The sequence below is a fragment of the Chlorocebus sabaeus genome, chromosome 14, assembly GCF_047675955.1.
Source record: "Chlorocebus sabaeus isolate Y175 chromosome 14, mChlSab1.0.hap1, whole genome shotgun sequence".
Taxonomy (NCBI): Eukaryota; Metazoa; Chordata; class Mammalia; order Primates; family Cercopithecidae; genus Chlorocebus; species Chlorocebus sabaeus.
Window position 1 is genome coordinate 85761825 of NC_132917.1, and position 27758 is coordinate 85789582.

The 27758-nt window shown below is 46.0% G+C and overlaps 1 protein-coding gene across 3 annotated transcripts in view; it reads left to right on the top strand.

Annotated features, from left to right (window-relative positions):
• Positions 1-27758, top strand: part of USP39 (ubiquitin specific peptidase 39) — a 56856-nt gene that overhangs the window by 9548 nt on the left and 19550 nt on the right. For 2 of the 3 annotated variants that reach the window (XR_012095395.1, XM_007970009.3), the window contains exons 1-9: positions 3601-3925; positions 5413-5482; positions 7887-7981; positions 10100-10236; positions 11970-12122; positions 17112-17337; positions 22534-22611; positions 23868-23935; positions 25683-25871. Coding sequence is in view for 2 of the 3 variants with exons in the window: in XM_007970009.3 (XP_007968200.2) it covers positions 3658-3925; positions 5413-5482; positions 7887-7981; positions 10100-10236; positions 11970-12122; positions 17112-17337; positions 22534-22611; positions 23868-23935; positions 25683-25871 (1284 nt within the window). In the remaining variant the exon portion in view is untranslated. Of the gene's footprint in view, positions 1-3600; positions 3926-5412; positions 5483-7886; positions 7982-10099; positions 10237-11969; positions 12123-17111; positions 17338-22533; positions 22612-23867; positions 23936-25682; positions 25872-27758 lie in introns of those variants that run through there. The other variant, XM_073023136.1, reaches the window with a different exon arrangement.

Below are 27758 nucleotides of genomic sequence, written 5' to 3' on the forward strand. Positions count from 1 at the left end.
TTAGTAGAGATGAGGTTTCACCATGTTGGCCAGGCTGGTCTCGAACTCCGGACCTTAGGTGATCCGCCTGCCTCGGCCTCCCAAAGTGTTGGAATTGCAGGCATGAGCCACTGCGCCCAGCCCTTTTTTTTTTTTTTTCTATTTTTTTCTGACCACTGGGTTCACGTCACAGCGTGTAAAATTCTCAAGTCCTTTTACAAAAGTCAAAATCAGGAATTCATGATTAGGACAGGGACAAACAGCTGGGTGTGGTGGCTCATGCCTGTAATTCCAAAACTTTGGGATGCCGAAGTGGGAGTATCGCTGGAGCCAGAAATTTGAGACCAGCCTGGGCAACACAGTGAGACATCCTCTCTACGAGAAAAAAAATACATTTAAAAAGAAAGAAAGAAAGAGCTGGGTGCGGTGGCTCACGCCTGTAATCCCAGCACTTTCAGAGGCCCAGGCGGTCGGATCACGAGGTCAGGAGTTTGAGACTAGCCTGGCCAACATGACGAAACCCGGTCTCTACTAAAAATACAAAAAATTCGCTGGGCTTGATGGCCAGCGCCTGTAATCCCAACTACTTGGGAGGCTGAGGCAGGAGAATCGCTTGAACCTGGGAGGCGGAGGTTGCAGTGAGCTGAGATCGAGCCACTGCAGTCCAACCTCCATCTCAAACACACACACACACACACACACACAAAACAAAACAAAAAACAGGGACCAATGGTGGTCCAGCCACATGATGGAGTATTACTGAGCAATCCAAGGGAAGCTCTGTAGCTCACCAACATAGATGGATCATAAAGTAAATATGCCCAGTGAAAGAGGCCAGGGACTCTGTATGATTCCATTTATATAAGACTCTAAGAAGTGCAAACTAATCTATAGTGACTGAGAGATCAGTTGATTTTTGTGGGGGTTCTCTGGGAGGAAGAGGTTATCTTTGGGGCTGGGTAGATTCTTTAAAAAAAATTTTTTTTTTTTTGAGGCAGGATCTCTGTCGCATAGGTTGGATTGTAGTGGCGCAATCACTACTCCTCTCAGGCCCAAATAATCCTCCTGCCTCAGCCTCCTGAATAGCACACCACCATGCTCAGCTAATTTTTAAATTTTTTTTGTGGAGATGTGGTCTCTCTCTGTTGCCAAGGCTAGTCTTGAACTCCTGACCTCAAGTGATCCTCCTGCCTCAGGCCTCCCAAAGTGCTGGGATTATAGGTGTGAGCCACCATGCTGGGCCCAGATCTCTTCTCTTGATTGTGGTGATGGCTTCATGGGTGTATATATTACAGGAAAGGATCTGGATTCAGACCCTAACCGAGGGTTCTTGGATCTCGTGCAAGAAAGAATTCAGGGTGAATCCGCAGTGCAAAGTAAAAGCAAGTTTATTAAGAAAGTAAAGTAGCCAGGTGCGGTGGCTTATGCTTGTAATCCCTGCACTTTGGAAGGCGGAGGCAGGCGGATCACTTGAGGTCAGCAGTCCGAGACCAGCCTGGCCAACATGGTGAAACTCTGTGCCTACTAAAAATACAAAAATTAGCCGGGTGTGGTGGCAGGTGCCTGTAATCCCAGCTACTCAGGAGTCTGAGGCAGGAGAATCACTTGAACCGAGGAGGCGGAGGTTGCAGTGAGCCGAGATCTCGCCACTGCACTCCAACCTGGGTGACAAAGTGAGACTGTCTCAAAAAAAATACAAAATAGGCCGGGCTTGGTGGCTCAAGCCTGTAATCCCAGCACTTTGGGAGGCCGAGACGGGCGGATCACGAGGTCAGGAGATCGAGACCATCCTGGCTAATACGGTGAAACCCCGTCTCTACTAAAAAATACAAAAAAAAGCTAGCTGGGCGAGGTGGTGGGCGCCTGTAGTCCCAGCTACTCGGGAGGCTGAGGCAGGAGAATGGCCTAAACCCAGGAGGCGGAGCTTGCAGTGAGCTGAGATCCGACCACTGCACTCCAGCATGGGTGACAGAGCGAGACTCCGTCTCAAAAAAAAAAAACAAACAAACAAAAAAAAACAAAATAAAGTAATGAAAGTACAGCTACTCCATAGACAGAGTAGGGCGTTCCTGGAAGAGGAGGAACGCGTCCATCCTGGCTACAATGCTTGTTTACATATAGGATAAAAAGATTATGGGGAGATGTGCTCTGCTGCAAGGGTTTGTTATAAAGGATTAATTTTATTAATTACTATTTTTTGCAAGAAGCAATATTATCTTTAAAGCAAAATTAGGAATGCCTGTATTCTCCAGTTATTAGGATATTAGGACACTCCCAAGTCTGGATCTGTTTAGTAAACATTATCTCTCTGTTCCCTTAACCGGAGACATCTAGAGGCTAGGAATATTTAACTTCCTAGGAATGCAGCCTGTCAAGTCCCAGCCTCATTTTCCTAACCTTCAGTGGAGTTGGTCTGGTTCGAATGCCTCTGACATATACCTCAAGTCAGAATTCAGTAAATTGCTGTGTTGTGTTGTGTTGTATTGTATTCTAAGACGGAGTTTCACTCTTGTTGCCCAGGCTGGAGTGCAATGGCGCGATCTCGGCTCACTGCAACCTCCGCCTCCCGGGTTCAAGCGATTCTCCTGCCTCAGCCTCCTGAGTAGCTGGGATAACAGGCTCGTGCCACCGCAGCTAATTTCTGTATTTTTAGTAGAGACGGGGTTTCGCCATGTTGGCCAGGCTGGTCTCGAATCCTGACTCAGGTGATCCGCCCGCCTGGGCCTCCGAAAGTGCTGGAATTACAGGCGTGAACCACAGCGCCTGGCCTAAATTCCACACTTTAAACATGTAGTTTGTTGTATGTCAATTATACCTCAATGGAACAGTTCAAACAAGCAAACAAGTTCAAGGCAGGTCCTGAGGTTAGAGCTTTATTAGCTTCATGGTAAATCCGCTTCTACTGGGCATTTGCGTTTTCATGGTACCAAGAACCCTCTAACAGTAGAATTAGGGCCGTCAAGGGGATGATTTGGGAATGTTGCCTAGTTTTCCTGCGCAGGATTGTCAGCCTCCAAGAGACAGCCTCCAGGAGACTGTGGGAAACGACCTCGCGATGGTGGTTTTGAGGCACAAATCTGGGGCCAAATGACAGCTTCTTTTTCTTTTATTTTATTATTTCATTTTGAGACGGAGTTTCGCTCTTGTTGCCTAGGCTGGAGTGCAATGGCGCGATCTTGGCTCACTGCAACCTTCGCCTCCGCCTCCCGGGTTCAAGCGATTCTCCTGCCTCAGCCTCCCAAGTAGCTGGGATTACAGGCATGCGCCATAACGTCTGGCTAATTTTGTATTTTTAGTAGAGATGGAGTTTCTCCATGTTGGTCATGCTGGTCTTGAACTCCCGACCTCAGGTGATCCACCCGCCTCGGCCTCCCAAAGTGCTGGGATTACAGGCGTGAGCCACCGCGCCCGGCCTGACAACTTTTATCCAGAAAACTGTCGCCAGTAAAGGTTCCTGTGTCAGTAAACTGTAAAAGACAGTAGGCCCACAGAAGGTTCTCAGGGGCGGGGAAGCCGCTGCAGGAACAGCACCGCCCACAAATTTCCTGCAGCGTGATTTGTCCCCAGTGGCGACTCGTAGAGCGTTCGGGGCTCGCTACCAGCCCCTCTCCTGATTGGCCGTGTGCCGCGCGCTCGAGCGTGCCTGGCGCCTGCGCTAGAAGACTGCCGATAGTGGCGATGTCCGGCAGGTCTAAGCGGGAGTCTCGCGGTTCCACCCGCGGGAAGCGAGAGTCCGAGTCGCGGGGCAGCTCCGGTCGCGTCAAGCGGGAGCGAGATCGGGAGCGGGATCCTGAGGCGGCAAGCTCCCGGGGCAGCCCTGTGCGCGTGAAGCGAGAGGTCGAGCCGGCGAGCGTGCGCGAGGCCCAGGCTTCTGTTGTCCCGTTTGTGCGGGTGAAGCGGGAGCGCGAGGTCGATGAGGACTCGGAACCTGAGCGGGAGGTGCGAGGTGCGCGGGGCCGGGCCGGGCTAGGCGCGAGAGCCTCTTTTTTTCGCGTTCTTTTTTCTTGTCTCTCTAATCTTCCGCCAGGTCCCTGCGCCGGGTTTGGCGGGGGAGGGGTGGGGTTGGCAGGGGAGGGGTGGGGTTGGCGGGGAGAAGAGGAGGGATCCAGACTCTATGGTTTTGCTGTTCGACTTGTTTTGATGAAGACGGTATTCATCTCAACCGTATAATATTTATTTTTCTATTTTTCTATTTTTTTTTTTTGAGGTGAAGTCTCACTGTGTCACCCAGGCTGGAGTGCAATGGCACGATTTCAGCTCACTGCAACCTCCGCCTCCCGGGTTCAAGTGATTCTCCTGTCTCAGCCTCCCAAGCAGCTGGGATTACAGGCGCATGCCACCACACCTGGCTAATTTTTGTATTTTTAGTAGAAATGGAGTTTCATTATATTGATCAGGCTGGCCTCGAACTCCTGACCTCAGGTGAGCTGCCTGCATCTGCCTCCCAGAGTGCTGGGATTACAGGTATGAGCCACCCACCCAGCCACTCTTTAAATTATGTAGTACATTTGTGACCGGGCGCGGTGGCTCACACCTGTAATCCCAGCACTTTGGGAGGCCGAGGCAGGTGGATCACGAGGTCAGGAGTTCGAGACCAGCCTGGCCAACATGTTGAAACCCCATCTCTTCTAAAAGCATGAAAATTAGCTGGATGTGGTGGCATGCACCTGTAGTCCCAGCTATTCGGGAGGCTGAGGCAGGAGAATTGCTTGAATCTGGGAGGTGGAGGTTGCCGTGAGCCGAGATCGCGCTGTTGCACTCTAGCCTGGGTGACAGAGGGAGACTCTGTCTCAAAAAACAAAACAAAACAAATACACAACTATATAGTAGTACATTTGTATTACAATTAGTTTATTTTAGTGCTTGTGACATTTCATATTTTTCATGCTTTATGGGATTTCTTTACGTAAAATGCAAACAGATCTTGTGTTGATTTTATGTATACCAAATGTATTCTCCTAGTTTGTGGCTTGTTCTATTAGTGGACTTTTTTCGCTTCTTTTTTTTTGAGACAGAGTTTTGCTCGTCCCCAGACTGGAGTGTAGTGGCACGATCTCGGCCCCCTGCAACCTCCTTCTCCCAGGTTCAAGCGATTCTCCTGCCTCAACCCCCCAAGTAGCTGGGATTACAGGCGCCCACCACCATGCCTGGCTAATTTTTGTGGTTTTAGTAGAGATAGGGTTTCACCATGTTGGCCAGACTAGTTCTCAAACTCCTGACCTAAGGTGATCCGCCCATCTTGGCTTCCCAAAGTGCTGGGATTATAGGTGTGAGCCACGACGCCCGGCTAGTGGACTTGTTTTTCGATGTTGCCACCCAAACAATAGGAACTCATCTTGATTAGTTTTTCCCATTTCTGTTTCTTTTCGTACTGCTAGTTGGCACTGAGTATAGGTTTCCCATTTTCAAAGCCTGTGATGATTTTCCTTTCAGCAAAGAATGGCCGAGTGGATTCTGAGGACCGGAGGAGCCGCCACTGCCCATACCTGGACACCATTAATAGGTCAGTAGGACAGAGATGCTGAGGATAGCACAAGAACAATGGAATCTATGCAGAAAGTTTTTTGACTGTACATTCAACAACACTTTCCCAAATTTTACTTTTTTTTTTTTAGCTTATTTATTTATTTATTTATTTTTTATTATACTTTTAAGTTCTAGGGTACATGTGCACAGTGTGCAGGTTTGTTACATATGTATACATATGCCATGTTGGTGTACTGCACCCATTAACTGGTCATTTACATTAGGTATATCTCCTAATGCTATCCCTCCCCCTTCCCCCCAAATTTAAACCTGTCTAGAGAGTTGTGCTTCTTGCCATGTTACTCTTTATTCTTTGATCGTAAGTGCTAGAACACATGTTGTTAAAGAGCTTTTAGCTTATTTTGCATTTGTATGTTGGGATAACAGGATGCATAGTATCCTAAAATAACAGTAGCACATTGAAATATTTATGGAGTATCTAGTATGTACTGGATACTCTTTTGGGTGCCTGGGATTCAGCAGAAAAAAACACAGAAATTTGTTTGAAAGATGAGGTAGTTTACCTCATCATAGCATTCTTTTCTCTGATTCCCAGGTGGCCTATAGAATGTTTTTCAACCTATATTGTAGGGGAATGTTCTACAATAATATAATTACTCTTGTAAGAGCTGGGTGTGGTGGCCCACACCTGTAATCTCAGCCCTTTGGCAGGCCAAGGCAGGAGGATCACTTGAGGCCAGAAATTTGAGACCAGCCTAGTCAACATAACGAGACCCATCTTTTTTTTTTTTTTTTTTTTTTTTTTTGAGACGGAGTTTCACTTTTGTACCCCAGGCTGGAGGGCAATGGCATGATCTTGGCTTACTGCAACCTTTGTCTTCCAGGGTCAAGCGATTCTCCTGCCTCAGCTTCCTGAGTAGCTGGGATTACAGGTGCCTGCCACCATGCCCAGCTAATTTTTGTATTTTCTTTTAGAAGAGATGAGGTTTCTTCATGTTGGCCAGGCTGGTCTTGAACTCCTGATCTCAGGTGATCCACTCGCCTTGGCCTCCCAAAGTGCTGGGTTTACAGGCGTGAGCCACCGTGCCCGGCCAACGAGACCCATCTTTTAAAAAAACTTAACAAAAAAAAGTTATGACTGAGTTCTCTGGCTCGTGCCTGTAATCCCAGCACTTTGGGAGGCTGAGGCAGGCAGATTGCTTGAGCTCAGGAGTTTGAGCATCCTGGGCAACGTGGCAAAACTTCATCTCTACAAAAAAAAACACAAAAAATTAGCCAGGTGTGGTGGTGCAGTCCTGTAGTCGCAGCTTCTTGGGGGGCTGAAGCAGGAGGATTGCTTGAACCTAGGAGGTTGAGGCTGCAGTGAGCTGAGATTGTGCCACTGCACTTCAGCCTGGATGATAAAGTGAGACCCTATCTCAAAAAAAAAACACCAAAAAAGTTATAAGGGCTGTTCATTATGGTAGGCATGAGCTACCTGTGGCTGCAGTGGCTCCTGCAATTGAAGAACTGAATTTAAAATTTTATGTAATTGAATTACAGTCAGCCTCAGTATCAGAATATGGAACCTGAAGATACAAAGGGCCAACTGTAAGGGGCTTGAACATTCCGAATTTTGGTATCTGAAGGTGTCCTAGAACCAGTGTCGTGTGGCTACTGAGGGACAGCTGTATTTTAAATTTAATTGTCAATAGCCACTTTGTCTAGTGGCCTCTAATAAATTAGATACCATAGCTTTTTGGTATCATTATCAGTTAATTAAGAGTTACTATTTGAAACTAAATCTCTTTGTGGATTCAGTGGAGGTAAGGTTTTTGTTCCTTACTGCCCAGTACTCACTTTGCACTTGAATAGATAGGTCTATTTGTGTAGGTATTTTAAAATTCTTCAGGCTTTTCATTTGTTTCTATGGATAAAAATACATTTTTAAAAAATTATTTGTTTTTAGGAGAAGATCCCACTCTGTATCCCAGTCTGGAGTGCAGTGGTGGATCACAGCTCACTGTAGCCACAAAGTCCTGGGCTTAAATGATATGTTTTTCTTTTATGCAAGGATTTTTTCACCGTTTTTATGTGCTCTCCACCTCCAGAATGCTGTTGGGGTACTGTTTACCTTAGTCTGACTTGTAGCTTTCCCTCTAGGGAAAGTGACTGCAATGAAAAGTCCTGAACTGGTTACAAACAGTAATGAGAGAGAGGCTCCTGGGTATTGTGTGTCTGGTGGAGACACCTTAACAGTGCTTTGGAGCATGGCGGGTGGAGGTGAGGAATCATCAGTGTCCCCCATGGTGTATATATGGTTGGGAACTGTTTTCTGAAGGATGTTGTGTGGTATCATGGGTCATAGAGCCAACACTGCTTCATTTGAGTGCCTTCCTACGTGTCCATCCTATTTATTTTTTTCTGTTTTGTTTCCTTAGGAGTGTGCTGGACTTTGACTTTGAGAAACTGTGTTCTATCTCCCTCTCACACATCAATGCTTACGCCTGTCTGGTGTGTGGCAAGTACTTTCAAGGTAAATGAATGTTAGGAATTATAAACCTAAGTTTTTCAAGCTAGCTGCAGTTCTGCTCCAGAGGGACTTTTTTTTTTTTTTTAAAGAAAGTAAACTGTTCTCAGGCATCATATCTAATAATTTCTATTTGTTCCCAGGAAATTGAAATATTCTTAGAAAACCAATAAGAGGTTCTCTGACTGATCAGAACCTGGATATATCTGAAAGGGAGAAAGAGCTAGTCATATGAAAGATTGTAATCTCAAAGACTCTGGGTTTGAGAGTCTCCGAATCTCTGATATATGTATTTTTTTAAGTTTTAATTTTTAAAAATCATTTTGAGACAGAATCCCACTTTGTTGCCCAGGTTGGCTCACTGCAACCTCCGCCTCCTGGGTTCAAGCAATTTTCCTGCCTCAGCCTCTGGAGTGGCTGAGATTACAGGCATGCGCCATGACGTCTGGCTAATTTTTGTACTTTTAGTAGAGACGGGGTTTCACCATGTTGGCCAGGCTGGTCTCGAACTCCTGGCCTCAGGTAATCCACCCGTCTTGGCCTCCTAAAGTGCTGGGATTACAGGCATGAGCCACTGCCCCCAGCCTAATTTTTTTTTTTTTAAGAGATGGAGTCTCACTCTGTCACCCAGGCTGCAGTGCAGTGATGTGATCTTGGCTCACTGCAGCCTCTGACTCCCAAGTTCAAGCGATTCTTCTGCCTCACCCTCCCGAGTAGCTGGGATTAGAGGCATGCACCACCACACCTGGCTAATTTTAGTATTTTTTAGTAGAGACAGGGTTTCACCATATTGGCCAGGCTGGTCTTGGACTCCTGACCTTAAGTGATCCACACTTTTTGGCCTCCCAAAGTGCTGGGATTACAGGCGTGAGCCATGGCGCACAGCCACATTTTTTTTTTAAAAGATGGGATTGTACTCTGTTGCCCAGGCTAGTCTTGAAACTCCTGAGCTCAAGCAGTGTGACTGCCTGTACCTCCCAAAGTGCTGGGATTACAGATGTGAGCCATTGCACCCCGCTATCTGGCTAAATATTTTATTTTATTTTTTTTGTGGAGACAAGGCCTTACTATGTTACCCAGGCTACAATTTTTTTTTTTTTTTGAAGTATCCTTTAGCTCAAAGGACTTTTTTTATACCTTTTTTTTTTTTTTTTTTCTGAAAATGTATCATTTCAACTCATTCACACCAAGCAGATGCCATGTACATAGTACAGTGGAGGATTCAAATGAGGTAAAAACAACTGGGCACAGTGGCTTACACGTGTAATCCTAGCATTTTGGAAGGCTGAGGAGAAGAATTGTTTAAAGCCAAGAGTTCAAGATCCACCTGGCTAACATAGCAAGACCCTGTCTCAAAAAAAGAGATAAAAACTATATTCTTTGCTCTTATTAGGAGCTTCTAAGGAGTCAAGGTTGACATGTGAAACAACCAGCGAGTTCTGTTAGACCATAAAGATTACTGCTGGACTGTGACACTGAGTAAAAATAAGTGCAGTAGGAGTTAAAATGTGCAAAAATCCATGTTAGCTGGAGTGTTGATGTTGAGTTCATGAAGGAGTGGAGGTGGGACTTGAATTGGCAGGACATAGGAGTTTGAATGGTTAGGGGAGAGAGATTCTAGAAAGGAGTAGCAATATGAAAAAAGTTACATAGGTACAGCATTGTCCTGAATATGGGCATTTGGAAATTCAGGACTGAGTGATCGATGGACTGTCATAGGATATGTATATATTTATGTATATGTGTATTTATGCACACACATATGCATAGATATTTCTAGTTTCATATACATAGGAAACTGTGAATATATAGTTATATATATAGAGATTACCTGTATTTTATATGTGATATGTATTTTACAAATATATGCAAAAAGTAGTGAAATTTGTTTCCCCAATCAATGTCTTATGCCATCTAGAGAAAGAAGTAACTAATGTGCTAGTCTTTCTTGCTAATTTTTTTATGGGAGAACTTCATGTGGAGGATTCATTTTATGAATGACATAATATTTGTTTTTTGCGGATGTTAACGTGTTCTGGTAGAAAATAATGAAAGGAAAAGCAAACCTGATCTGCGCCTTCTAGTATCTGCCCTTCTATTACAGCCTTTCACCCTTCCCTACAGGCCGAGGTTTGAAGTCTCACGCCTACATTCACAGTGTCCAATTTAGCCACCATGTTTTCCTCAACCTCCATACCCTCAAGTTTTACTGCCTTCCAGACAACTATGAGATCATCGATTCCTCATTGGAGGATATCACGGTGTGTGTCTTAAGAGGGTTGGTTTGGGGTCCATCCCAGCCATCCCAGGGCTCCCAGGGGACTGCCCCATCTGAGGACAGGGAAGAATCTCAGTCCTTTTGGGCATTGAGAGGCTGCTTTCCCTTTTGGGAAGAACTGGGGAAACTGAGTAAGGTCAGAATTCATTATTGCAGCCTGTAGTCTATAACTTAACTGTCATTTCTACTTGTAACATTGAGGGCTAGGACTGAAGAAATATGGGTGTATTCTGATGGGGTTTAAAGTGTTTTTGTGAAATTATTCTTCCACACTTTGAAGCAGGGATATGAATTGGTCCTGGTGTAGGATAATATTTACCAAGCTGCACACCAGTTTCTGGCTGCTTTTAACATATGATGGGACCAGAGCATCCAGCCACAGATGTCTCCTCTCTGGGCTCTAGTTTGTGACCTGTACCAAGAGACACTCATTGTGCTGAGCATGGGCTTTGATTAGTGTTGGGTTTTTGATTATTATTTTCCTTTTCAGCACTTGGGGCATATTCATGGTGCCAAGTGCTCTGTTTTGTTTTTGTTTTTTAGACGGAGTCTCGCTCTGTCGCCCAGGCTGGAGTGTGGTGGCACCATCACAGCTCACTGCAGCCTCGACCTCATGGGTTCAAGTGATCCTCCTACCTCAGCCTCCCACCTCAGCCTCCCAAGTAGCTAGGACTATAGGCATTACCATCATGGCCAGATAAATTTTTAAAATTTTTTGTAGAGATGGAGTCTCACTGTGTTGCCCAGGTTGGTCATGTTCTGTTTATTTTTAAGGAAATGGTGGTATTTAGTCTTTGAAATACTGCTTTTTCTACTTGTAAAAATTTTATAAGCCTATTATTAGTAGTTGAGATTAAAATAGTTACGGACAGGCTGGGTGTGGAGGCTCACGCCTGTAATCTGAGCACTTTGGGAGGCGGAGGCAGGTGGGTCATTTGAGGTCAGGAGTTTGAGACCAGCCTGACCAACATGACGAGACCCCATTTCTACTAAAAATACAAAATTACCCTGGCATGGTGACACATGCCTGTAATCCCAGCTACTTGGGAGGCTGAGGTGGGAGAATTGCTTGAATCTGGGAGCGGGAGGTTGCAGTGAACCGAGATTGTGCCATGGCACTCCAGCCTGGGCAACAAGAGTGAAACTCCGTCTAAAAAAAAAAAAGTATGGACAGTATTTAGAGAGGGAGAAACTGGGCTCAATTCAGTGTTTCAAAGTGAATTTGGGATGACCTCTGTCCAGTCTGTGACATAATGACTCTGGTAACTCTGCCTGAGAAGAGTCTGATCCTGCTCTTCCAGTACCAGGGACTCGTGGAGATCCTCAGTCTCACCCAGAATGGAGGAAACTCTCCTGCTCCAAAGCTAGGTACATGTGCTGCTCCCGGGAGGTTCTATCTGAGACTTAGACTGCCTTTAGGAACTTAATAGTTTCTAGCAGTCAGTTTTCATGAGTTGACCAGATCTGAGGTCTATGAAAAGACCTGGGATTCAGTGATTTTGGGTTAGACACAGAGATCCCCTTGTAGATTAGCCATGGGAGAGGATCTACCCTGTGTTACTTCAATCTTTACACCTACTGATTGGGACTTTTTCTGTGTGTGGTGGGATGTTCATGGCCAAAGTGTTCTTTGTTTTTGTAGAAATTGCTGTTGTTTGTAGACATTTCTTGTGAACTCAGCTCTTAAACAACTTAGCATTTTCTTTTGCTTTGCAGTATGTGTTGAAGCCCACTTTCACAAAGCAGCAAATTGCAAACTTGGACAAGCAAGCCAAATTGTCCCGGGCATATGATGGTACCACTTACCTGCCGGGTATTGTGGGACTGAATAACATAAAGGCCAATGACTATGCCAACGCTGTTCTTCAGGTAAGATCAAGACGGGAACACTGAGGAAGAGAAGGACACCCAGAAGGCTGGGCACAGTGGCTCACCCCTGTAATCCCAGCACTTTGGGAGGCCAAGGCAGGTGGATTGCCTGAGGTCAGGAGTTCCAGCCAGCCTGGCCAACATGGCGGAACCCTGTCTCTACTAAAATTACAAAAATTAGCCAGGTATGGTCGTGCAAGCCTGTAATCCCACTTGTTCGGCAGGCTGAGGTGGGAGAATCAACTTGAATCCGGCAGGCAGAGGTTATAGTGACCTGAGATCGTGCCACTGCACTCCAGCCTGGGGAACAGAGTGAGACTCTGTTTCAAGAAAAAATAAAAAAGAGAGGGACAGGAAATAGTATGTATACTGGCCAAGGAATTACTGCCTTTGGCCGGGCGTGGTGGCTCATACCTGTAATCACAGCACTTTGGGAGGCCAAAGTGGGAGGATCACCTGAGGTCAGGAGTTCGAGACCAACTTGGCCAACATGGAGAAACCCCATCTCTACTAAAAATACAAAATTAGCTGGGTGTGGTGGTGCATGCCTGTAATCCCAACTACTCGGGAGGCTGAGGCAGGAGAATCGCTTGAACCTGGGAGGTGGAGGTTGCAGTGAGCCGATATCATGCCATTGCACTCCAACCTGGGCAATAAGAGCGAAACTCCTCCATCTCAAAAAAGAAATTACTGTCTTCTTATAGAGTATAGTCAGATGATCCTCAGATACCAAGTCTTGCTAAGGACTCTACTTGAGTAATTGTTCTGCAACAGGCAGAGCATTCCTTTGCTCACTGGGCTGCTGTCAAATGGTGAGGCTTTTTCAAGCCTCTGGCTCATGGCCTTTGTAACTTCCAGGGAATGCGGGACCAAGTCTCTGTTGCCTTGCAGTGTCAAGTAAGAAACATGCCAGATGCATTTTTTTTTTTTAAATGGTGTAAATGTTTGTCATGCTGACTGATCAATGACTTTCTCTTGCCCATATGCCCATAACCCTGAAATGGAAAAGACAGAAAACCAAAGTTGTCCTGTTTTCTTTTCTCTTCTTTTTTTTTTTGAGACGGAGTCTCAGTCTGTTGTCCAGGCTGGAGTGTAGTGGCGGGATCTCAGCTCACTGCAACCTCTGCCGCACGGGTTCAGGCGATTCTCCTGCTTCAGCCTCCTGAGTAACTGGGATTACAGGCGCCTGCCACTGCGCCTGGCTGATTTTTGTAGTTCTAGTAGAGACAGGGTTTCACCATCTTGGCCAGGCTGGTCTTGAACTCCTGACCTCATGATCCACCTGCCTCAGCCTCCCAAAGTGCTGGGATTACAGGTGTGAGCCACCATGCCCGGCCAATTTTTAAATGTTGGTAAGTATAATAAGAAAACAATAATTCTACTTCACCAAGAAAGTGATTAAAAAATTATAATTGTAAACACAGGCTTACTGGGGGAAAAATGTATAAATTGTGAGGGGCTGGGTACGGTGGCTCATGCCTCTAATCCCAACTCTTGGGGAGGCCAAAGTGGCAGGGTCCCTTGAGGCCAGTAGTTTGAAACCAGCCTGGCAACATAGCAAGACCCTGTCTCTATTTAAAAAAAAAAATTAGCTGGGCACGGTGGTGCGTGCATGCCTGTGGTCCTAGCTGTTTGGGAGGCTGAGGTGGAGGATCCCGTCAGCCCAGGAATTCGAGGCTGTTGGAGAATTTTGAGGACTTTGAGAAGTACAGGCATTACTGGTGTGAGCCACTGCACCCAAACTTGCTTCACTTCTGAAGTTGATTATTTATATTTTTTTCTTGAGTTATTGCACCTTACAGACTCCTTTCCTATTGGTTCATCTTACTGAGCTTTAAGAAATATATAATGAAGTTATACCCTTTTCTGTTGGATATGTTGCAAATGTTTTCTGCTAGTACTTATTTGGCCTTTAAATTTTTCTAAGTGATATTTTTGTCATGAAGAATTGGACAAAAAACTGTAAAGGCGTAGTTTTTACATTTGGTGTCTGCTCTTGGTGTCATGCCTAGTCTGTGGAAAGGTCAAATTCTTAGGTAGAGAGAGACTTTTCATCAGATTGTTCCCTTTAAATCCTCTCATGGCTGCGTGAAAACTAATTTTTTTTGAGATGGAGTCTTGCTCTGTCTCCCAGGCTGGAATGCAGTGGCGCAATCTCAGCTCACTGCAACCTCTGCCTCCCAAGGTTCAGGCGATTCTCCTGCCTCAGCCTCCCAAGTAGCTGGGACTACAGGTACGTGCCACTACGCCTGGCTAATTTTTTGCATTTTTAGTAGAGATGGGGTTTCATCATGTTAGCCAGGATGGTCTCGATCTCCTGACCTCGTGATCCGCTCCCCTCGGCCTCCCAAAGTACTGGGATTACAGGTGTAAGCCACCGTGCCCCGCTGAGTGAAAACTTATAGGATGGACAGATAGAATTTGGATTTGGTCAGAGCTGTTAGTCTTGGCTTTCTGATGAATTTTAGTTCGTGTAGGAACGTCTCTTTATAAAAATAAATGGATGAACAAACCCTGTGTGATGATGTTTCCGCTAAAATAGGGTTGACTGGACCAGGTCATCCATGTGGAGGGTGGATAATTCTTCTCTGAGGATGTCCAATATTATTTGTATTGTTGCTGAAGCCAGAGTGCAACAGAGTGCAACATTTCTCCATAAGATAGACAACTGAGAATTAGGATAAACTTTATGCATCCTCTTGTTTTGAGAGTAAATCTCTCTTTGAAGTAATTATTCTACAAGTTGGAAATCCTTGTTTCTTTAGCTGGGCTCAGCTTGTCAGGGCTTTCCTAATCCCCTCTATGGTTAAAGTACTCTCTGTGTTCTTTTTTTTGTTGTTGTTGTTGTTTTTGAGATGGAGTCTTGCTCTGTCGCCCAGGCTGGAGTGCAGTGGCGCGATCTCGGCTCACTGCAAGCTCTGCCTCCTGGGTTCATGCCGTTCTCCTGCCTCAGCCTCCCGAGTAGCTGGGACTACAGGTGCCCGCCACCACGCCCGGCTAATTTTTTGTATTTTCAGTAGAGACGGGGTTTCACCATGTTACCCAAGACGGTCTTGATCTCCTGACCTCGTGATCTGCCCGCCTCAGCCTCCCAAAGTGCTGGGATTACAGGCATGAGCCACTGTACCCGGCCAGTGCTCTCTGTGTTTTGAATTGTCTTCCTTAGAGATGCCTGAGTTTATTCCATTTAGCAGAAACCCTTCTAGCTGACTCCCTGAATAGATGACCTTGTTTAAGGAAGAAGTGTGTTCATGGTAAGCACAGTGCTGGTCAGGAAGGACCTGTGGGGATACTGCATTTTTATTTAGGGTCTGCTTGGTCCTCCTCTTCCCAGTTTTGTTTTGCTTTTTTGAGATGGAATTTCGCTCTTTTTGCCCTGACTGGAGTGCAATGGAGCGATCTCGGCTTACTGCAACCTCTGCCCCCGCCGGGTGATTCTCCTGCCTCAGCCTCCCGAGAGGCTGGAATTACAGGCACTCACCACCATGCCCAGCTAATTTTGTATTTTTAGTAGAGACGGGGTTTCACCGTGTTGGCCTGGCAGGTCTCAAACTCCTGACCTCAAATGATCCACCCGCCTTGGCCTCCCAAAGTGCTAGGATTGTGGACATGAACCACCACACCCAGACCCTGCCTCCCAGTTTTGTAGCTCAGGCTAATGAGCCTGTGTTTCTTCCTGAAACCAATACGGCTAATTTTTATCTTTCTGCTTAATGAGATCCAATTTGCTTTTATTGTCCTAAACCTTTTGACCATTTTCTCTTTTTCTTTTTCTTTTTTTTTTTTTTTGAGATGGAGTTTTGCTGTCGTTGTCCAGGCTGGAGTGCAGTGGTGCCATTTGGCTAACTGCAACTTCTGCCTCCTGGGTTCAAGTGATTCTCTTGCCTCAGCCTCCCGAGCAGCAGGGATTACAGGCACCTGCCACCACGCCTGGCTAATTTTTGTATTTTTGGTAGAGAGGGGGTTTCACCATGTTGGCCAGGCTGGTCTTGAACTCCTGACCTCAGGTGATCCTCCCGCCTCGGCCTCCCAAAGTGCTGGGATCACAGGCATGAGCCACCTCGCCTGGCCGACCATTTTCCATCATAACAGTATATTTACTTTTTAAAAAAAATTTTGGCTGGGCACGGTGGCTCAGGCATGAGAATTGCTTGAAGCCTGGAGGCAGAGGTTGCAGTGAGCCGAAATCATGCCGCTGCACTCCAGCCTGGGGGATGGAGCAAGACTCTGTCTCCAAAAATAAAAAAAAATTTCAATAGGTTTTTGTGGAACAGGTGGTTTTTGGTTACATGAATAAGTTATTTAGTGGTGATTTCTGAGATTTTGGTCACTCATAGCCCGAGCAGTGTATACTGTACCCGATGTGTAGTCTTTTATCCCCCACCCCTCCTCACACTCTTTCCCCCAAGTCCCCAAAGGTCGTTGTATCATTCTTACTCCTTTGCGTCCTCACAGCTCCCTATATTTACTTTTATGTACAATTATATGGTTTTATTATGGGAAAACATCAAATTTTAAGATAATTTTCATATTATTTTAGTGTGGAGTTGAGAGATGGGAGAACTGTGTTTCCTAGGTAGTTATTTTTGCTTCAACCAAAATGGATGATTAAGGAAAGGGTATTTGGATTTTACCTTTCTACCTTATGAATTTAAGTATTGTCACAGCATAATTAGAGTAACAAAAGGAAATTGTTAAATAAGTTGATAGAGATTTGAATACCTGTGGGGTTTTTTTGTTTTGTTTTAACCTTCTTTGTGGTATCCACATCAGCAAAGTGTCTGTAGAACTGTAGGTCATATGAAACTCAACATTAATGATATTTCTGTAATGTGAGCCTGGGTAGGATTCTCCAAGGGTCGATTTACTTTGGCTCTTTAAGGCCATCACAGGCACATCACAAGATTCTGTTAGAACTTTAGTTGGAAGAGCTTGGCTCAAGGGGTCCTACAAAGGGGCTTTGGGTTAATCGGAGTGTTTGATTTTCAGGCTCTATCTAATGTTCCTCCTCTCCGGAACTACTTTCTGGAAGAAGACAATTATAAGAACATTAAGCGTCCTCCAGGGGATATCATGTTCTTGTTGGTCCAGCGTTTCGGAGAGCTGATGAGAAAGCTCTGGAACCCTCGAAATTTCAAAGCACATGTGTCTCCCCATGAGATGCTTCAGGCGGTTGTACTTTGCAGTAAGAAGACTTTTCAGATCACCAAACAAGGTAAGAACAAGTCATTTTTGTTTCAGGACAACAAAACTAGTTTAATGAACAAATTTATTTCTACTTGGCAGTGAATTTTTTTTTTAATTAATTAATTTTATTTTATTTTATTTTTTTGAGATGGAGTCTCACTCTGTCACCCAGACTGGAGTACAATGGCATGGTCTCGGCTCACTGCAGCCTCCGCCTCCAGGGTTCAAGCGATTCTCCCACCTCAGCCTCCCGAGTAGCTGGGACTACAGGCACGTGCCACCATGCCCGGCTTATTTTTATATTTTTAGCAGAGATGGGGTTTCACTGTGTTGGCCAGGCTGATCTCGAACTCCTGACCTCGTGATCCACCCTACTCAACCTCCCAAGTTCTGGGATTACAGGCATGAGCCACTGCGCCTGGCCTTTTTTTGTTTTGTTTTGTTTTGTTTTTTTTAAGAGACAGAGTCTTGCTCTTTTGACCAGGCTGGAGTACAGTGATGGGATTTGTAGCTCACTGCAACCTTGAACTTCTGGACTGAAGGGATCCTCTTGCCTCAGCTTCAGGTAGCTGTGATTACAGGCGTGAGCCACTGTACCGAGCTGCAGTGAATCTTGAGAGTAGCCAGGAGTGTCCAGTGGATTGTGTGGTTAGGTTCCTCATTCTTCTCTGACCAGTCTGCCCTGCTAAGAGTCCCAGGAGATTGTAGCTGAATAGAAAGTCGGTCTTACTTGGTAAATTAAACTGTATGGCTTAGGGAAATACCAGGAGACTGGGAAAGACACTAGCTTTTATTAAACACCTGTCACCTATCCTCATTTTTTCATGTCCCACATTAGGGTATTCTGATGATTTTTTTTTTTTTTTTTTTTTTTGAGACCGAGTCTTACTCCATTACCCAGGCTGGAGTGCAGTGGTATGATCTGTGCTCACTGCAACCTCTGCCTCCCGGGTTCAAGGGATTCTCCTGCCTCAGCCTCCCAAGTAGTTGGGATTACAGATGCCCGCCAACGTGCCCAGCTAATTTTTGTATTTTTAGTAGAGAGGGGATTTCACCGTGTTGGCCAGGCTGGTCTTGAACTCCTGACCTCAAGTGATTCACCTGCTTTGGCCTCCCAAAGTGCTGGGATTATGGGTGTGAGACACTGCACCCAGCCTCTGATGAACTATTTTGACTGTTTTTATCTCTCCAGACCCAATGTGTTATTGCCTTATGAGTAAAGCGGACAGTGTAACTTTGTACCTGAATCTCATATCATATCGTCTAGCATCCATATTAGTTTATTCAACGTTCACTCATGGTGCTGGGTTTTAGAGCAGCAGGGATAAAAAACAAGATTTTTCTCTTTGAAGAACTCACAGTCTAGTGGGGAAATAAAGTTATGTACAAAGGTTGAGTGTGCTGGCACAAGCCTGTGGTCTGAGCTACTTGGGAGGCTGAGGCAGGTTGCTTGAGCCCAGGAGTTCAAGGCTACAGTGAGCTATGATCACACCACTGCACTCCAGCTGGGTAAAGGAGGAAGACCCTGTCTTTAAAAATAAGTAAGCAGGCTGGGCATGGTGGCTCACGCCTGTAATCCCAGCACTTTGGGAGGCTGAGGCGGGTGGATCACAAGGTCAGGAGATCGAGATCATCCTGGCTAACACGGTGAAACCCCGTCTCTACTAAAAATAGAAAAATCAGCTGGACGTGGTGGCGGGCGCCTGTAGTCCCAGCTACTTGGGATGCTGACGCAGGAGAATGACGTGAACCCAGGAGGCGGAGCTTGCAATGAGCCGAGATTGCGCCACTGTACTCCAGCCTGGGTGACAGAGCCAGACTCCGTCTCAAAAAAAAAAAAAAAAAAAAAAAAAAGTAAGCAATTTCAACTGTCTTTTTTTTTTTTTTGAGACGGAGTCTCGCTCTGTTGCCTAGGCTGGAGTGCAATGGCACGATCTTGGCTCACTGCAACCTCTGTCTCCCAGAATCAAGTGATTCTCCTGCCTTAGCCTCCTGAGTAGCTGGGACTACAGGCATGTGCCACCATGCCTGGCTAATTTTTTTGTATTTTTAGTAGAGACAGGGTTTCACGGTGTTAACCAGGCTGGTCTCAATCTCCTGACCTCGTGATCCACCCGCCTCAGCCTCCCAAAGTGCTGGGATTACAGGCGTGAGCAACCGCGCCTGGCTCAACTATCTTTTTTTAGAAAAGGTAATTACAGGTGTTAAGTCCTGTGCTATGGGAAGGGAGCATGGAGTAAGGACCCCCTCAACTGAACATGTGGGAGGTAGATAAGAGGTCAGAGTGGAGGAAGAGACCCTGAGTTTTAGGTAGATGTGGAGGCAGGTTGGGATGGGGAGTGAACATTCCAGGTAGAGAGGACATGGTGGGCAGAAGAGAAAAGTGCCTGGTATAGACAGACTGCAAGTAGCGGGACCCTCGGACTCCAGGGGTCAATGGAGAGCCAAGGTGTAGCTCCTGAGGGAGGGACCAGATGGCCTGGTTTGTAAGCCACCATAAAGAGCTTGGATTATATCCTGACAATAGCTGGAGTCATTGAAGGCTTTTTTTTTTTTTTTTCCCCCGGAGAGGGAGTCTCACTCTGTTGCCCAGCCTGGAGTGCAGTAGTGTGATCTCGGCTCACTGCAGCTTCTGTCTCCCAGGTTCAAGCAATTCTTCTGCCTCAGCCTCTCGAGTAGCTGGGAATACAGGCACCTGCCACCATACCTGGCTAGTTTTTTGGTATTTTTAGTAGAGACAGGGTTTTACTATGTTGGTCAGGCAGGTGTTGAACTCCTCACCTCAGGTGATCCGCCTGCCTCGGCCTCCCAAAGTGCCAGGATTACAGGCGTGAACCACTATGCCCGGCCTCATTGAAGGCTTTTAACAAAGATGTGACATCAGACTTAATTTGTTTTAAAAACATTCTAGCTGGGCATGGTCATTCATACCTGTAATCCCAGCACTTTGGGAGGTCGAGGTGGGTGGATCACTTGAGCCCAGGAGTTCGAGACCATCCTGCGCAACATAGCGAGACCCTGTATCTATAACAAGTTTTTAAAAATTACCCAGGCATGGTGGTGTGTACCTGTAGTTCCAGCTACTTGAGAGGCTGAGGTTGGAGGATCACGCGAGCCTAGGAGGTAGAAGCTGCAGTGAGCCATGTTAGCTCCACTGTACTCCAGTCTGGGCAACAGAGTGAGACCTCTATCTAAAATAAAAAGAAAAATGTTATTCTGGCTGAGGATTGACTTAGAGGGGAAGTCGAGTAGTGGCTTTTAAGAGTCTCTTAAAAGCCTATTTCTCCTTAACTAAGGAGAAATAGGAGGAATCAAGGTGATAAGGAATGGGGCCCATGGAGCACTTGGTTCAGGGTTAGTAGGAAATAAGATACACTTCGGGTTGGATAATATATATTGATCAGAAGCCCTGTGATTTAGTCTCAACCGAGCAGAAGTTATAAGCCATTTGGGCTTGGCAATTGATGGTGTTTAGTAGTTTACAACATGGCCAATAAAATCTTAATCTGGGGCCAGGCACCCTGGCTCATGCCTGTAATCCCAGCACTTTGGGAGGCTGAAGTGGGAGGATTGCTTGAGCCCAAGAGTTCAAGACCAGCCTGAGCAACATAGGGAGACTCCCTCTTGACAAAAAATCGAAAAGTTAGCCGGGCATGATGGCACACGCCTGTAGTCCCAGCTACTTGGGAAACTGAGGTGGAAGGATTCCTTGGGCCTGGGAGGCAGAGCTTGCAGTGAGCTGAGGTTGTGTCACTGCACTCCAGCCTGGGCGACAGAGCGAGACCCTGTGTCGGGAAAAAAAAAATCTGGGTGCCTCACCCTTCTAAACAGGTGACAGCCTGTTTGTGTGCTTTGTAGGACCATCTAATTCCCAGGAACTAGGTGGCTAGGTTATCTTGTGTTTATAGGGACATTTCTGTTTCTGGACCAACTCTCTGAGCTCCCAGGGTTTTATATTAAGGCTGCAACAAAGGAAAAAATTTTTGCTGAGAATGATGTTTTTGTGGACCATGAATGGACGGATCAATGTCAGCATTCACTGTGTTCCACAGGTGACCTCTGGCCTGAAGGTGGATAGTGGGGCCTGTCAGCTTTTGGCAGTTTGGAAAGTTACGGCATAATTGGGTTGTAGAGTTGCAGGAAAATCAGTTGAGAATGAATATGTCTACTTTCTTCTATCACAGCCACTGTTGGTTATGATAGTTACGATGTCACATAATTTCCTCCATCTCTGAGACCTAGTAGGTTATTACTTGTCTAGCGTTTAGATGTGTGAAGTGTTTCTTGCTGTGGTAGTTTGTTGCCATGTAAAAGCATTCTATGTGTGGAATAAAAAGAAAATCATCTATGGAGTTGTCAGGGGTCTCGGTTTAGGGAAATGAAATTGAGGAAGATATACTATAGTCTTTGAGATTTTAATTGGGTGAGCAAAGAGGAACTAAATAGAAGCAAATCTTAGTTGATGAGAAAGTAAACATTAGGCTGAGGTGGGAGGATCCCTTGAGGTCAAGAGTTTGAGACCAGCCTGGCCAACATGGCGAAGCCCCATCTCTACTAAAAATACAAAAATTAGCTGGGCCTGGTGGCAGGCGCCTGTAATCCCAGCTACTCGGGAGGCTGAGGTGGGAGAATCGCTTGAACCCGGGAGGGGAGGTTGTAGTGAGCTGAGATCATGCCACTGCACTCCAACCTGGGCAACAGAGCGAGATTCTGTCTCAAAAAAAAAAAAAAAAAAAAGTAGCCATTATCCCAGAAACGTCTGAGTGGCAGACTCCGTAGACAGCATTTTCATGGAATATTGTCAATCTGCTTGTTTCCAGAACCCCTTGTTCTGTATGCCTTTTCAGTCTGTATGCTAGTCACTTTCCTACAAGATAGGAATCTTTGTGAGCTACAGAAGGGAAGAAGGAAGTGTGAGCTCACTCTGGAGAGAAGTGGATGTTAAAAGGTTATATTCATTTGTTTTGGTCATCCCTGAGTGATACTATACAGTCCTGGTATGAATCAGATAGCCTATGGAGAGAGTCAAGATCAGAAGAGTTAGAGCTTGACCTTGAGGAGTGCCAGCATTTAATGATCAGATAGAGGAGGATGCACAGGAGTTGGGATGGGATGGCATGGCCAGAGAGGAAGGGGGAGAATCAGGAATGCCAACCAGTGCATGGTTTAAGTTAACTCTAATGCCACTTAGCTTCAACGTTTTCTATCCTTCCTTTTTTTCCAGGAGATGGAGTCGACTTTCTGTCTTGGTTTCTGAATGCTCTGCACTCAGCTCTGGGGGGCACAAAGAAGAAAAAGAAGAGTAAGTCATTTACTGATAAAAAAAAAAAAAAAAGGAGCTCTTTTGTTCCCTTTTAAAAAGCTTTGCATCTGGGCACGATGGCTCATGCTTATAATCCTCTTCGAGAGGCCGAGGTGGGTGGATTACCTGAGGTCAGGAGTTTGAGACCGGCCTGGCCAACGTGGTGAAACCCCATCTCTACCAAAAATACAAAAGTTAGCCAGGTGTGGTGACTGTAGTCCCAGTGACTTGTGGGGCTGAGGCAACTTCCCATTCTTTTGTTAACTCTATCTGGGGTAGGGTGGTATCTGTTTTATACATAAACTAAATGTTCTTTCCGAATAGGCCCCTCTGCATAGTTTTTGCTAGAATATGGTTATAGTCACAATGATATTTTATTTTATATATTTTTTGAGACGGAGTCTTGCTCTGTCACTTAGGCTGGAGTGCAGTGACACGGTCTCAGTTCATGGTAGCCTCCATCTCCTAGGTTCAAGCAGTTCTCCTCCCTCAGCCTCCCAAGAGTAGCTGGGATTACAGGCACCTACCACCACGCTTAGCTAATTTTTGTATTTTTAGTAGAGATGGGATTTCACCTTGTTGGCCAGGCTGGTCTCAAACTCCTGACCTCAGGTGATCTGCCCAAAGTGCTGGGATTATAGGCGTGATGGTGTCTTGATGTGGGATTGTGGCCTGTTGCTCTTCCCACTGGATGGCCCTGCCCTCTCTACCAGTGTCTTCAGCCTGTGTTAACCCTGTGAGCTCTCAAACTTACGTTTTGGCAGGATGCTAGAACTTGGTTGTGCTTTCTGTCTTGTTGCTTTGATCCTGTTCTGACCCATCTCTTAGTCTGTCATTGTCCTCTTGTCTTCATTACAGTTTGGACATTGTCTCCCTTTGAAAGTAGCTTATGGTTATGGGAAGTTCCTTGGTTTTCCTTGTTTCGCTTGTGAATTTTTTTTGTAATTCATGTATTGCCGGGCTCTGTAAATCATTCCTTCATTTTGAATACATTTACCTTTTCTTTTATGGACCAGGCCCTGTGATGGAGGATCAAAAGTTGTCTTAAGGAAGAGAAATAAAGTAATTATTTACACAAATAATTATAAAGGTACCCTGGTGGTATATGGTACAAAAGGAAACTTCTGTGTTTAGTGAGAGCTCTGGGTCTTTTGCTGGAAGATGCTGGTTTATTTCAGAAATTTAGAAGCTGGAAATATATTTTAGACATGTTTTCCATCCTCATGGAATTTCTCTCTTGCTTCCTGTTTGTGCAGCTATTGTGACTGATGTTTTCCAGGGGTCCATGAGGATCTTCACTAAAAAGCTTCCCCATCCTGATCTGGTGAGTTAGCTGAGCCTGGGTCTTGGACTGATTTATATTGCTTGAGGGGACATAGGGGAGATGAAGAGATGCTTAGAGAACTGACAAGCCTGCTTGCCCCAGAAGAGGTTCAACAAAGCACCTGCCTAGTGGCAGCTCACTTTTCAGTTTGGGAGTTAGTGGTTGGATGTACTTTGCTGGTTTAAGTGTTCTGGCCAACTAAGTGGTGCTGCTGTGTTTTTTCAGAAAGCTCAGCTAAGCTTTCTTTTTGTTTTTCTGAGACGGTCTTCCTCTTTCGCCAAGGCTGGAGTGCAGTGGCGCCATCTCCACTCACTGCAGCTTCTACTTTCTAGGTTCAAACGATTCTCCTGCCTTAGCCTCCTGAGTAGCTGTGAATACAGGCGCTTGCCACCATGCCTAGCTAATTTTGTATTTTTAGTAGTGACGGGGCTTCACCATGTTGGTCCAGGCTGGTCTGGAACTCCTGACCTCAGGTGATCTGCCTGCCTTGGCCTCCCAAACTGTTGGGATTACAGGCATGAGCCACTGCGCCTGGCCCTCAGCTAAGCTTCTTAGATGGTCTTAGAGCTTTTCTTTTTTGAGATGGAGTTTTGCTCTTGTTGCCCAGTCTGTAGTGCAATGTCATGATCTCAGCTCACTGCAGCCTCCACCTCCCAGGTTCAAGCAATTCTCCTGCCTCAGCCTCCCAAGTAGCTGGGATTACAGGCATGTGCCACCAAACCTGGCTAATTTTTCTATTTTTAGTAGAGATGGGGTTTTACCATGTTGGTCAGGCTGGTCTCAAACTCCTGACCTTAGGTGATCCACCCGCCTTGGCCTCCCAAAGTGCTGGGATTACAGGCGTGAGCCACTGTGCCTGGCCCACTTTCTTTCTTTTTTTAATGGATTTTTTTTTTTTTTCTTTTTGAGACAAGATCTCACTCTATCACTCAGGCTGAGTGTAGTGGCGTGATTATGGTTCACTGCAGCCTCAACCTCTCCTGCTCAAGTGATCCTCCCACCTTAACCTCCCCAGAAGCTGGGACTATAGATGCACAGCACCACACTGGGCTAATTTTTTATTTTTATTTTAGTTTTATTTATTTATTTATTTATTTAATTGAGATGGAGTTTTATTCTTGTTGCCCAGGCTGGAGTGCAATGGCACGATCTTGGCTCACTGCAACCTCCGCCTCCCAAGTTCAAGTGATTCTCCTGCCTCAGCCTCCCAAGTAGCTGGGATTACAGGCATGCACCACCACGCCCAGCTGATTTTGTATTTTTAGTAGGGATGGGGTTTCTCCATGTTGGTCAGGTTGGTCTCGAACTCCCGACCTCAGGTGATCTACCTCCCTCCACCTCCCAAAGTGCTGGGATTACAGATGAGAGCCATCATGCCCGGCCAGTTTTTTATTTTTTGTAGAGATGGAATCTCCCCGTGTTGCCCAGGCTGGTCTCGAAGTCCTGGACTCAAGCTGTCCTCTCATCTTTGTCTCCCAAAGTGTTGAGATTACAGGCGTGAGCCATCACACTTGGCCTCAGAGCTTTTTAGATAGTCTGGTATATAAGCAAAATCTCTTTAAAGAAGGAAACCTGTTGGTTCTTAAGTTAATCTAACCAGGTGGTGCATGCCAGCTGCCCAATCTCTCAGGCACCTCTCTTTGTTCTTTGAGATGAAGGAAGTGTCAGCGTAGCAAACCACCGGTTCTGTGTTTGTTCCTATACCACTCACACTTCTTTCCTCTCTTTTCTTCTCATTCATTTCTAGCCAGCAGAAGAAAAAGAGCAGTTGCTCCATAATGACGAGTACCAGGAGACGATGGTGGAGTCCACTTTTATGTACCTGACACTTGACCTTCCTACTGCCCCCCTCTACAAGGACGAGAAGGAGCAGCTCATCATTCCCCAAGTGCCACTCTTCAACATCCTGGCCAAATTCAATGGCATCACTGAGAAGGTAGCCCATTAACACACCTGCCCTGCCTATACTTATCTTTGCGCTCTCGACTTTTTCATTTTCTTTTTTCTTTTTTTTCCAAGACAGTTTTGCTCTTGTCGCCCAAGCTGGAGTGCAGTGGCGTGATTTCAGCTCACTGCAATCTCCACCTTCCAGTTTCAAGCGATTCTTCTGCCTCAGCCTCCTGAGTAACTGGGATTACAGACATCCACCACCATGCCCGGCTAATTTTTTTGTATTTTTAGTAGAGATGAGATTTCAGCATGTTGGCCAGACTAGTCTCGAACTCTTGACCTCAAGTGATCCACCTGCCTCGCCTCCCAAAGTGCTGGAATTATAGGCGTGAGCCACCACGCCCGGCCCATTTTCATTTTATACATAAGAATCACCACATGTATGTGATGTATTTATTATAAAGTATATTGACTTTATTGAGCCTCCCAGACTCCTTGGTATTTCTAGCTGGTCACCCCCAACTCTTAACTTACAGTGCCCGTCTTTTTATTATTTTCTGAGACAGGGTCTTGCTCTGTCACCCAGGCTGGGGTGCAGTGGCATGATCATGGCTCACTGCAACTTCAAACTCTTGGGCTCAAGTGATCCTCTCACCTTAGCCTCCTGAGTAGCTGGGACTTTTTAGTAGAGATGGGGTTTCTTTTTTTTTTTTTTTTTTTTTTTTTTTGAGACGGAGTCTGGCTCAGTCGCCCAGGCTGGAGTGCAGTGGCGCGATCTCGGCTCACTGCAAGCTCCGCCTCCCGGGTTCACGCCATTCTCCTGCCTCAGCCTCCCGGGTAGCCGGGACTACAGGCGCCCGCCACCTCGCCCGGCTAATTTTTTGCATTTTTAGTAGAGACGGGGTTTCACCGTGTTAGCCAGGATGGTCTCGATCTCCTGACCTCGTGATCCGCCCGCCTTGGCCTCCCAAAGTGCTGGGATTACAGGCGTGAGCCACCACGCCCGGCCTAGAGATGGGGTTTCTCCATGTTGGTCAGGTTGGTCTCGAACTCCCAACCTCAGATGATCTACCCGCCTCAGCCTCCCAAAGTGCTGGGATTACAGGTGAGAGCCATCGTGCCTGGCCAATTTTTTATTTTGTGAAGAAAAAAAAAAGACACGCTTCACCACGCCCAGCTAAGTTTTTTTGTAGAGAGAGCTCTCGCTCTGTTGCCCAGGCTGGTCTTTAACTCCTGTCCTCAAGGTATCTTCCCACTTTGACCTCCCAAAGTGTTGGGATTATAGATGTGAACCAGTGCCCAACCACAGTGCCCCCTCTTGTACTTCTCATATCCTTTTTTCAGCTTTCTGCCTGCTTCTGGGTAGTATAGAGAAAGGAAGGTCATTTAGGAGAGGAGAAACTCCAAAAAGTGGGGAGACATACTTTTTTTTTTTTGAGATGGAGTCTCACTCTGTTTCCTAGTCTGGAGTGCAGTGGTGTGATCTCAGCTTACTGCAACCTCCGCCTACCGGGCTCAAGCGATTCTTCTGCCTCAGCCTCCTGAATAGCTGGGACTACAGGTACATGCCACCATGCCCAGCTAATGTTTGTATTTTTAGTAGAGATGGGGTTTCACCATGTTGGCCAGGCTGGTCTCAATCTCCTGGCCTCAAGTGATCTGCCTGCCTCAGCCTCTCAAAATATTGGGATTATAGGCATGAACCATCGTGCCTGGTTAGCTTGCTTTGTTTACATACATATTTATATATATATATATGTATTTTTTTTCCTTTTCTTTTTTTTTTTTTTTTGAGACAGAGTCTCACTCTGTCGCCCAGGCTGGAGTGCAGTGACGCGATCTCGGCTCACTGCAAGCTCCGCCTCCCGGGTTCATGCCATTCTCCTGGCTCAGCCTCCTGAGTTGCTGGGACTATAGGCGCCCGCCACCACAC